General features: G+C 39.1%; 1 protein-coding gene across 2 annotated transcripts; it reads left to right on the forward strand.

Annotated features, from left to right (window-relative positions):
- Positions 1-632: 632 nt before the first annotated feature.
- NPVF (neuropeptide VF precursor) lies at positions 633-4,250 on the forward strand. Of its 2 annotated transcripts, none has more exons than XM_014937683.1 (3): positions 633-807; positions 2,628-2,988; positions 3,869-4,250. In XM_014937683.1, exons 1-3 carry the CDS (start codon positions 667-669, stop codon positions 3,874-3,876), a joined length of 510 nt encoding a protein of 169 aa, XP_014793169.1. In that variant the 5' UTR covers positions 633-666; the 3' UTR covers positions 3,877-4,250. The 2 variants fall into 2 exon arrangements, with proteins under 2 accessions (XP_014793169.1, XP_014793170.1); XM_014937684.1 differs by having other exon boundaries at positions 647-807; positions 2,628-2,873.
- Positions 4,251-12,581: the final 8,331 nt, after the last annotated feature.

A 12,581-nucleotide genomic window follows, 5' to 3' on the forward strand; every position in this document is an offset into this window, starting at 1 on the left:
TTGGTCTTAAGAATATAGATCTAACATAATCTTTGAAAGTTCTAAAAACTTAACTGATGTGTAGAGTTTTAAAAGCATGTTCCTAATTCAGTCTGAACGCAAATTCATATGTTCAATTTAGAGCAGAGACACTATGTATGTCAATAGATCTCATCGATGCAGAGCATGTCTTATGACCTGATCAACCAGCTCAATAGTTAGCCCTTGAATTCAATGGGCCAAACATCCCTGGTTGTACATCCCTATAAACAAGCATTATATGGTCCAAAAGGACCATTTAAACAGAAGAGTCCTTCTAAGGACACTGATACAAAAGGAAGCAGCAAGGTGGTTTTGTCTGCAACTGGATGGAACGTTGTGGCTGTTGTAAGTCCCTAGTGTTATGGCTCTCAAATTTAGCTAATTAATACATATTTCACCAGAAGAAAATGTTTGAAAAGGCAGCTATGTACAAGAAGCTACGTTGGTTAAAAAGGTTCACAAAAGAAATTCCCAACATTCTTCAAATATATTCAAATTACTTCCCTAATTAATATTAAGAATTGAAGCTTTTGAGACTGATGTCATAGGGAATAAAATCTTTTTGTTTTCTGATCATATAAAATGATGGCAGTTTTCTTTGCTGTACAGATTCTGAGCTCTCTAAGCAAGATTAATTTGAGAAAAATGAAAGCAATTTCAACCAAGGAGTTTATTCTATTTGCTTTAGCTACAGTAGTCTTTCTAACATCACATAGTATGTGCCTAGATGAACCGATGAAGTCCAGCCTGCAGAGCAGAGAAGACGATGATGATAAATATTACGAGGTAAGATCTGCATTACTATGACGTTTTGGGGGGAAACCGTGGGTCAGATCCTGAGCACCTTCAACTTTTTGGCAAAGGCTCTCCTAACCTCATTGCATGGCACTCAGCATTACAGCACTAGCAGCATGAAAAAGGCTTGTTGAAAGAATTTTCAGAAATTCACTTGCTTGGGCACACATAGTGTGTAAATCAATTCATCTTTCCATTTTCTTGCAATACAGTCTTGTGATCAGGTTGAGACTTTTTATGAAATGTTTCTTACACAGTGGGGCCTCAATTAACATTTCTGTCAGGCATTTTATGTACATAATGCAACAGACACATTATTAATCCAAAATTAATAAAGGCATGCTTATAATACTGAATAATGATAAACAGAGTACATTATAAATCTAATATAGTTAATGGTCTTAAAATTCTACTCTGGAAATGGACTGTAAAAATATCTTTTCAGGGCTGCACATTTATTATGTCTCAATAGATGCCAAATCAAATTTGCACAGTTCCTCTGTATTATTTTTCTTGTCTGCCTTGCAAGTATTCCCTGGGAAATGACAGAAAACCTCTCTTTTTGACTCATCATCATTGGTGTAATAAAGATCCTTCAAATCAAAATACAACTTTAATTATGCTAGTGAAATCCTCCGGTCTTCATCTCACTGTCTTTTATGTACTTCAGAATGGGTGTGCAGGTGCAATCAGAGGGATAGTTGGTTTAATATTTGATCACAGAGTATGAATTAGAACGGTTCATTCCCCTTCTCTCACAGTAGCTGGAGAAGCTCCTGGGAAAGCCACCAAATGGGGATAAGGAATTGAAATTAGGATTAGTAGCATTTGTGTCTTTAACTGAAATTAAAAAAGATATTTGTACATACTTGCTGTTAAGGCTTGGAAACTTATTTTTGTAACAAAAATATTTGTATTTGTCACAAAAATAAGTGATTTTCAACATGCCCAGGGAAGGAACACTGCTCTGTAGGAAAAGGTCATGTTGATATTACTATTTTTCAGGCAACAGCTGCCCTTTACGTCAAGAGACAGGTAACATACTAGACTCAGTTCTTCACTGTATGCCAGCATAGACAGAGGAAGCAGCTTTTGTGCTGGTTGCACAAAAATCAGGAGCCCAGGAGCTCCTAGTGCATCTTGTATACTAGTGGAGGTCTAAAGCAACTTAAAGCTCAGGGCAAACTCTATGCTGCAAGGCCAGAAGAGGCATGATATGGACTTGACCAAACGCTTTCCGTTAATTTCCCCGGCTGTTAGCCCAGCAGGATATTGGGTCAAAAGCATCCACCCGTTGCTTACAAAGAAAGGAGCTAAACCTTCAGTTAGCCTGGCCCATCCTCCTCTTCATCCAGACTGCATAAGACAGAGGCTGGCCCTGTGTCAAGTCACTAAATATAGTCAGCATGTTCCCCTCCAGACAGCTTCAGTTGGTGATATGAGCAAATATGGACCGAAAATTACTCCTGTCCACACTTAACTGATGGCACAGCTACTGACACCCATGCCCAGAAATAATTCTGACTGACACCGTTTGAATAGTTGTGGATACTGATGCAGAGATGTGCTCTTGTGGTCAGTGTGCTGAAAAAGTAAGCAGGGTAATTTCTGCTTATGAAGTAATCCATCTGGAGTACCTCACACTACAATGGAGCTTACTCAATATAGCTAAAAAGCATTAAATATCCAAAAAAGAGCATTACCCAGCAGCTTTCTCAGGAGATATGAAAATTAATACTTTGTGTGATTGGTAGCTGGAATAATGCCCTATAAAATGATAGCATCCTTTTTTTAATTATTTTTTTCTTTAGATTAAAGATAATATCTTGGAAGAAAAGCAGAGGAGTCTCAATTTTGAAGACATGAGCGACTGGGGATCAAAAAATATCATTAAAATGAACCCTCCTACAGTAAACAAGATGCCAAATTCAGTTGCTAATTTACCTCTTCGGTTTGGAAGAAATTATCCAGAAGAAAGAAGCATTAAACCAATTGCTAATTTGCCTCTGAGATTTGGGAGAGCTTTTGCAGAGAACGTACCTAGGCGTGCTCCAAAGGTATCATACAGGCTTGGGAGATCTCCACTTGTTAAAAATTCCAGACAGTCACTTCTAAATTTGCCACAAAGATTTGGGAAGTCTCTGTCTCAAGATGTTCAGGAATCTGACCCAGGTAATACGATGCAAGCATTTGAGCCATGTAGTAAAATGCATATTAAATCAGGGTAGCGATGATCAAACACAACCACACTTCCTCGAGGGATATTCCCTAAGCATTTCAATATGAGTCCAATTAACCAAAAGAAAGATTTGCAGTTCATCAAATCAAAAAGTCTCATCACAATAACTAGTAAAGAATCTCTTCATGAAATCTTTTCTAATGAGGAGATGCCAAATAGGCAAAGCCAAAAATATAACAAGATTTGGTTTGACAAGGCTTTTTTAGATCAGGTTTGATTTTGCAAAGTTTAAAGCCTCGGCAAAAAAGGTTCAGAATCATTAAAATATCCCATTTCAGTACTATAAAATGACCAAGCAAAACTACCTGAAAATTACTCTTCCATTATCTAAATTTATGCAAATTAAAGTTAACAAAAATACAAAATTCCAAGCTGAATTGCAGGGGTTTGAAAATGCTGGCTTTTTTCTTATCCAAATGTTTTCTTTTTTTTTCCAGAGTGTCTTACTGAGACAATGTTTGAGATTTTGATTTTTCATTCCAAGATAAGATGAAAAAAATTTTTTGACATCTCAGAATTTTTTTCAGGATAGGAAAAATATTTCCTGCCCATTACTAAGAGTAATTTAAACCAGCTCTTCAATAACAGTCCTTCTTATCGTATCTGCTGCTTTATCTGAACTGTCCATCTTTTTCAGAACCAAGTTTCAGTTGGCTACCCCTGACTTGCATCTGACACATGCATAAAGCCGAAGTTCAGGCCAGGAAAGATAACATATACCAGAAGCCAAGATTTTTTCTTATTTAATTTGATTCCTTTCATTCCTTTCTCACTGTCTCACCTGATTATGTTTTATTTGTCTGATATTTTTAGGGATATGAAGTCTAACAGTTATGTTAATACTGAAATGAAATCATGAAGACAGAAACTGAAAGACTTGGAAAAGCTGCAATGTGTTTTCAAAACTAAAGGTCATGAAAAGGAAACATGAGAACTGAAATGCAAACCGGTCTTCATATTATGAATAATGTATTTATTCTGCAGAAACCTTTGATGTATAAGGCAATCATAATTGTAGTGATCGTTGCAGTAGTTTACTTCAGTGGCAGTGTAGCATAAATTCTATTTACTTCTCTGTGACATGTCCTGTTGGTTGTAAAACCTAACTTCAGAACAATAGCTGTATAATTGAAAATATTTTAAGAATAATTAAAAGAAGCATAGTATGAATAAAGAAGCATAGTAAAAACAAAAAGAAGCCTACAAAATGAATAGCAAACAGAAGCAGGATCAAAATCACCGGTACCCTTTGTGTCATGTGTAGCTAAAGAAAATCATGTAAGATGTAGAGAAAACACTTTTCCTGTTGGTTATGAGTCATGTTAGATATAAATCTGGAAGATGACTTGTCAAGAATTTGCCACAAATAAAACCTAGCTTCTTGGACTCCCACAGAGGAATAACATCTAACCAAAGTCATATTGTAATGCAATTATCTTGGGGTTTATATCAGAGATAATGCCCTCCCTAATGTCCTACAAGATCTGCCCTGTGGGTGTCCTGAGTCCTCTGTTAATGTGAATGACATTACAGCTACCAGATACACACACAGAAGAGATTGCTCCATTATAAGCCCATATTTCCTTTCATATTTTGTATGAAAACCATTCCCTTCTAAGTAGAATACTGTGTTTTTAGGCTTCCTCCAAAACTGAGTTTTCAGTAAGCTTTGAAGACAAGCTGAATTCGCAGCAGTTACAGGGAAACCAAATCTGGTGGACAATGGGATCTAAGGGATTCTTTCTTCTGGCCATCAAATACTGCATTACCTTGACAGCAGGTCTGGCCACTAGTGGGGACAGGCATCCCTAAAAAACTACACCACACGTACATACACACACTATACAGCCACAGCTGACTACCCACAGACAAGAGAGCAGCATTTTTACAGTCTCCATATACACACCAACAAGACTCACATAAACATACAAATGGGCTGATCCTCTTCTCACTTACAGGCTAATCAGACGGAGAGTTTGCTAGTACATCTCGCACCCAAACCCAACACAAACAGGTTTCTCCTGTAGCTGTTCCAGACTGGTGGTCTGTCCAGCAGCTGGTCCTCAGACCTTTGGTCCCTCCACCGTTCCAACATATGGACTCTGGTAGCTGGCTCCCACACTTCTCCTCCTGCTCACCAGTTATTCCAGCTTTAAATTCCTATTAGAATCATACATGCTGACGGGTCCCTTCATCAGCAGCAGTGAGATGCTCGGTCTGTTCAATAGCTGGTGTCCAGATAATCAGTCTCTGCAGTTGCTAGTGCTCAGACCTGCAGGTCCCTTCAAACCTCAGTCTCTGCAGTTGCTGGCACTCTACTCACCAGCTGGCCTGGCTTGAAATTTGCCAGCAGATCATAAAGACATGCACACAGAATAGAGAGCACACTCACAAAGGAAAACATTCAATTATTTAGTTTAACGAGAAGATAGGACACACTATGATGATCAGGCACAGGGCATAGCCTGACAAAAAATACTGACAGCAGCTTGACTGCATGCAGATGACACTTCTATCCCCCTTCTTCTCTATTTTCCCATGCTTGTTCATCCCCCATCTATCTTGATCCCTCCATTTGGCTGTCTTTGGCTCTCCCCTACACATCCAAAAGTAAATTTAACACTTTCCCACATCCCTTAAAACATCCCATGGTAAGTTTTATGTGATCCTACAAGCCCTCTCAAATATCCCATTGTAAGTTTGCTCTTTCCCATGAGATCCATGATAACCAGTTACAGAGCTCTGGCTGAACCTCCTGGATGCACTGAGAGGTTCTTTTAAGGTCCCATCAATCAGTGATCTAAGAGTTCTGCTATTTGTTACAGTCTTGTTATCTCCTCTTCCTCAGGGTATGGGTATATGAGAGTTTAATTTATTACTTGTCCTGTCTCGTGTCTTAGTCTTTTATGCTGAATAGCCAGTAACCACATATCCTTACATTTCACATATTTCGAAAGGAACCTAGGAAAAAAAAAAAAAAAGATCAAATTGATCCTTTTTATCAGGTAAATTCATAGTTGGGGCAGAGCCTGAGCTGCCAATCCTCTACAGTTAATGCAGCTGCTTGAAACACAACACTATTCAGCCTGTGGCCACTGAATTTAATTCCATCCAAAGTAGAGAGACCACAGTCCTGAGAATATCTACTCAGACTTGAAATATCAAGGAGATAGGGACATCTAAAGAGATTATAAACAAAGAGAATGTACCCTTTGAAAGTAAGAGTCCCAAATCAATCTTTGGGCTTCTCACTGAGTCTCAGAGAACACTTTACCTAACAAATACTGGTGAAACACTGGTTTTGCAGCACAACATGTGGGTACTGCAACCAAGTCCATGCTGAAGGACACTTGTCAACAAATTATCTATGTAGAGGAAAGTCCAGAACCCAGCCCATGAAGCAGAAAGTCTTGCCATTGCCTTCCACCACAACAGGATGTTATTCTTTCTGTAGTCAGGAAAACTGGGATTTTTTAGTGATTTACAGCCCAATGAACAGCAGAAAGAAATGACCCAATCTTTGAGTTGTGTTCTGGTCCTGCAAACCTCACTGCACATCATGTGAACCAAGAGCAAACAAGATTTGTGAGAATCCCTGAGCACCAATAGGAGCTGCTTTTTTTAAGGCACATATCACCTAGCAACAGGGAAAGGGTACACATCAATTGGCATTAATGATGGCTGCTATGGGAGGAAAGCAGAAGCTCAAACATTGGCCCAGCAGCAAGTACAATTAAGTTGCCCTCTTATTGCAAGCTCCACAGCACGGATACAGGAGATGGCCGTTGATTTATTTTCCCTCAGCAGAGGAAGAGCTAGGTGAAAAGTACATAAAGGAGGAATTATGCTATGCTGTGCAAAATTTCTGTTTGGTTTGAGAGCATGTGAGCCAAGAAAACAATCACTGGATAGTCCAACGGGAAGAGAAGGGGCACAACAGGCAACATACATTGCTATAGCTATTACTCACCAGGTTATTTATTATCCATATACAGATATTATTCATGAATTGGGAAAAAGCAAGGAAAGGACTCAAGTAAATCAAGTGACAGACTATCGAGGCTTACCAGCATGAGTTCTAGTAGGGTTCAGGAGCTCCCAGCCTTTCCTGCCATACACGTAATATTTATGTCTGTTATTAAAGCTTCCATGCAAAAACAACACCAGGCTTATTTTAGATTCTGACTTAAGCTTAGAGAGAAGACAGCTGACAATCTCCTGATAAATTTATAAGTCCAAGGGCTCATCATGTTGATTTTAATCTATCATTTGGACAGATTTAGTGGAATGTAAAGAGACACTGTTGTTTTACCCTCAGAAGAAGTCAAAGGCTTGGGCATCAGCATTTGAAATCTTTCAGTCTTAGATTCACTTCAACTGCTTTTGCACCTGCCTTTTGCATTTTCTTCAAAAGATGACAACTGGGCTAGCCGTGGATATCACAGAGCACTAGAAATTGCCAAACAGCAAACAAGGCGCTTTAAAAATTGCCCCCTCTTGAAGAGTACCCATTAGCAGGAATTTGAAATGTTTTCATTAGTGGCACCTGCTAAAGTACATCTAGCACAGATGCACGGACACACATAGATCTCCAATTGTGCTGCTCTCCTGATGACATCAGGTTTCTATACCTGGCCTCAGATAGCACCACTCAGATCTTTTGTAGCACAGAATATTGAGGAGAAAAATCTGTGCTATTAAGAAGGGAAAAAGAGGCTTAAGATATCCTTATGTGTGTTTTATCTCAAAGAATAACAGACAGTGTAAAATATATTTTTTCTTCTTTCATACCTGTGCACATGGAACCTATGAAGTGATTAGCCAGAAGTCCTATGGCCTTACCTGGAACAACACCTACTTAAAATTTTGGTGAAAAACAGCAAAAAATGGGTTTATCTTATGAATGTCATCCCAATTATCCACTTAGAGCTCTAGAGTTAACTGCTGTGAGAAATATTTTAGATAGGCTTTCAGAAAACTCAGATATATTTGTAGGCTGCTGTTGTATTATAAGAAAAATACATGATTTCAATAGTTTTCTAAAAATAGAAGGTATTAAATGCTATTCGAGTTCATTCCATCCCTTTACGACCATCCTTCAACCTGCTAATAGAGTATAAAGTAAAAGGAAAACCAGAAGGCTTTTTTCTATTGTTTGCAAGTCTTAAAAATTATTAAGACAGACATACATCAGAAAAGCCTTGCACAGAAAAATTCATTTTGCTACGTCCCAGATTTTCAGAGGCACCCAAGTACTGCTTTGACTCACACAGCAGCACCTCAGTAGATAATTATTTCTTTTAAGGCCCTGCTTTCAAGAGGAGGTTGGATGAGATGATCTCCATAGGACTCTTCCAACCCAGACTTTTTTTTGATTCTACTATTCCTCAAGTTTGGGAGATGCAAAGCTAAGACAAAACTGTTAGTTCACAAAGAAATCTATATTTCTGTTTCCTTATATATCTTTATAACTTTGACCCCAAGTCCCTCATCAAGTGCAGGTCAGTTGCCACAGCAGGTTTTCTAGTCAATAGCAGTAATGGTGCTGACAGGTAGGAGCCTTTAACTGTTCCCATCTTCTGCAACTTGCTGACCACTTAGCTCTTTCCCCCTGTTTTGCCATATTTAGGACACTTGTTCTGGTTTTGAACAAATAGAGGTCAGTTTATGGCTCAATAAATGGAGTTGAAAGCAAAGCATGTGTCAGAAACTTCCCTCTTTCACTTCTCCAGGAATTCCTGCAATTCAGAGGGACCCAAAGGGTTGAACTCACATATACAGTTAAAGGCAACCAATAACCAAATAAGGAATATTTTCAATTATTTCAAATACAGCTTCATATTTTGCCTATTGCCAAATATTTATTCTCCTCTTTCCTCACATATATTTGGTAGGTCAGCCATAATGAAAGAAACAGTTAAATATTAGAAACAGGAGCTAAACCTCCCCATTGCATACCATAGCACAAATGTACAGACGTGCACAATGCAACACATACATTGTAAGGCACGTGAAGTCATCGTATCTGACCTCAAAAACCACATTTGTGCATACACTGGTAACAAGTGATAGATGAGCAGTGGTTCAAAACCAGAGGCAACTATTTGGCATATCCTAACTCAAAACTGTGCTTGGGTTTTGACCCTCAGTTCCTAAAGCCATCCTGCCTCACATCAAAGAGAACATATTAAATTACTTTGCATCACTGAGATTCAAAGTCTGCAATAGGTCATCTTAGTTACATGAGGAGTTTATAGTAAATTTTTCAGTTGAAAACAAGTAGATTTACAATTTGTGGAAATGCTAAACAGAGCCAGTAAGGTCTGATGAGCTCCATGTGCTGTTCGCTCTCAGCAGGGCTTGGCTTGCCCATTTGCATGAATTAGTGAAGGAGAACAGAGATGAACTTTTTAAAATCAGCTGCTTCTCTTAGCTGCTCAACTCTGTGGGTACATAAAATACATCTACATCTTGGGGTAATAAAACTGTTTAGAATTAACTATATTATATGACCAATATGGAGAAATTTATTTGTAAAAGAATGGAAACAAACTTTCTTTGAACCCTGCTGTTGAAGAGAGAGGTTCAAGAAAAAAATAAAAGCATATGTTGGGTGCTGAGCTTGTTTTTGAGTGTACTTACCTCTTTGACTAAGGACCTACTTTGCCCTTAGGCTCATCAATTCTGGGAGCAGCAAGTTTGCCTCTCCCTCAGGAGGCATTTTAAATGAAACGGTACAGCCTAATTCAGCAGCTGATTTTGTTTGGCAGCTATGAAAGAAAAGTCAGAAGTTTAATTCAGATGCCTGTGAAGAAATTAAATATCAGTGAAGGTACACCAGGTTACTTACAGTTGGGATCACATGGCTTATGAAATCTTGAAATAAGGAAGTGTGAACACAGGTGATTCTGGATTGCTTTTGAACTAGAAGTGTCAGTCTTGTGCAGAAAGAGCAGGGGAGGGGAAAAGAGCAGACAGTCTTCAGAAGTACCTTCTAAAGGTACCTCCCCTCTTCCCGTGCTGGCTCAGCCACCATTGTATGCTTCTCAAAGATCCATATTTCAAGACATTTCCTAACAAATGTATTCTTGCACATATTTATACTGCATATGAATTTATGAATCCCCAGGAGCAGAGGATTGCAGAGCCTACCCCCACCTCAAATTTATAACTTGTGATAAATTCTTTCTGGGTCTTATTTCCCTCTTGGGCTAAGGGCAGACGGTGCACAGTTTGGCACTGGCACACAGCTGTACCTGTGCAGCAGTGATTTTCCTAGTTACCCCAGAAATCACAGAGATAAGGATATGGTACCTTGAGCTGGCTGGGAAAAGGGGTACACAGGAGAAAATCTGCAGGTAATGTATAAACTAATGGCTTCCCCCTGACATTTAACAACGTATAACAGCAAAATATTCTCATCTCATTAGTATTATCTTGACTGAATAATCTATTCTTGTTTTGTATAAAACTGTTCTCTTAAATCACTATTATCATTATATGCTCTGCAACGTCTGCTACAAAATGCCTTGTTGGGTTCCCCACCAGCTAAGAAGCCCTAGAGATGCCACTGTGCCTGCATGTGTACCTGTCCTGTCTCTGGGCACTTGATTGTCAGAAAAAGTGATAAATTGCAGCAGTAGCAGCTCACTTGGGCCTTAACTGAAACTTTTCAACTCTCTATAAGCCTGTATTTGATAGCATTATTCAGACAAGGCGTACATGGTAACCTTTAAACCGTACAGCAACTTTGTAAAATAGAAATTGGCATTGTGGTCTGATCCTGCCCTCAGCCTGGGATAAATCTAAAGTAACTCCACTGGAGTCAATTTATTTATTGATTTCTTGACACGACATGGAAACTCATTGCAATTTAACTTATTTATAAGTTAAATAATCACTGAAGGTGTGAAGAAGCTGCCACATGCAATTATGCAACAGTTTTCATGTGAACAGGTCAAAAGTGAGGCACAGATCTTGAGGTAAAATTACCTTAGTGGCTAGAAAAGAAATTATTCTTACGTGTTTCTTCTAACATGCAAGCCACACCCTCATATTCTGGGTTACGAGGTATAAGTAAGAAAATTGTATGTAATTAACTTGACAATCTAAATAGTCAAATGCTGTACTCAAATGGAAGATACACATAAGTAAATTGTATACAGAAAAACTCACTCGGGGATCTAAAATTTTACGTTGGTTCTCTAAAGCAAAAGCAAGACATTTGGGATTATCGAAATGCAATGCTTTGAAATTCCCGTCGCTGCAAAACTGGCCTGTGGCCACGAGAGGGCAGAAAGAACATTCCTTGTAAAGCCTGATTTTGAGAAAAATCATGTATTCCCCTACAGAGCCTGGGCTGAAAACTCCCCTAACAGGCTGCTGGAGGAGTGAGGAAAATGCGAACTACATAGTTAGCTTTAAAAAAGTATCGCATGTACTTTCAACATTAACAAAGTCAGGTCATATTCATCTTCCCATTTATAAATAACTATTCCTAGAACAACTAAACTAAAAAAAATAAATAATCACAATAGCATTTGACGTAAAGCCTGAAAAGATCATTTCCTGAAGTGTGTATTAAGCTGTGTATCAATGCTTTCTAACTTTTTCCTTTTAGCACCAGCTTAAGGGCAAGAATATGTATCATTTTTCACTTCAATAAACAGTTTGCTTTGGCTCTTTTTGGATCCAAATGCCATGTAGTTCTCACAACAGTTCTCTGAATGACATCTCAGTCCTCTTCACGAAAACACTCACATCCCTTTACTTTCTCCACTACAATTAGGGGAAAAAATTGGATTAGAGAAATTACTTTTCTCCCTATTTAGCTGAGCTGGTGAAATGGAGGGTGCCAAGACTACAGAGACAGGCTATTTTCAGTGGTGCCCAGTGACAGAACCAGAGGCAATGGGCACCAACTGAAACCTTCATGAAAACACTCACATCCCTCTACTTTCTCCACTACAATTAGGGGGAAAATTTGGATTAGAGAAATTACTTTTCTCCCTATTTAGCTGAGCTGGCGAAATGGAGGGTACCAAGACTACAGAGCCAGGCTATTTTCAGTGGTGCCCAGTGACAGAACCAGAGGCAATGGGCACCAACTGAAACACTGGAGGGTCTGCCTGAACATAAATAAATGGTTTTGAGTGTGAGGGTGACTGAGCACTGGCACGGGTCACCCAGAGGGGCTGTGAAGTCTCCCTCCTTGGAAACATGGTCCTAGGCAGACTGCTTTAGGTGGCCAGGCCTGAGCAGGGGTTGGACCAGATGACCTCCAGAGGTCCCTTACAACCTCAGCCACCCTGTGATTCCATGATTTCGTGATATCTATCTTTCTCTGACCACTTTGTCACATCAGCACAGAATAGCCACTGGAGCCTGGTGAATGAGCTATACAGTCAGGTATCAGGGGCCTTAGTCCTCCCAGTTTGTTTCCTAAAGAAACTCACTAACCTGGAGATAATGTGACAGAGATCTATCCAACTTATGTATAATAGATTTATACGTGGGGTGACCTTTT

The sequence above is a fragment of the Calidris pugnax genome, unplaced genomic scaffold (assembly GCF_001431845.1).
Source record: "Calidris pugnax isolate Ruff unplaced genomic scaffold, ASM143184v1 scaffold11, whole genome shotgun sequence".
Taxonomy (NCBI): Eukaryota; Metazoa; Chordata; class Aves; order Charadriiformes; family Scolopacidae; genus Calidris; species Calidris pugnax.

Bases quoted from the DNA above. Each gene is read 5' to 3' on its own strand.
- NPVF (XM_014937683.1), top strand. From the start codon at position 667: ATGAAAGCAATTTCAACCAAGGAGTTTATTCTATTTGCTTTAGCTACA. The intron at 808-2,627 runs GTAAGATCTGCA...TTTTTTCTTTAG, and splicing joins ATGATGATAAATATTACGAG to ATTAAAGATAATATCTTGGA.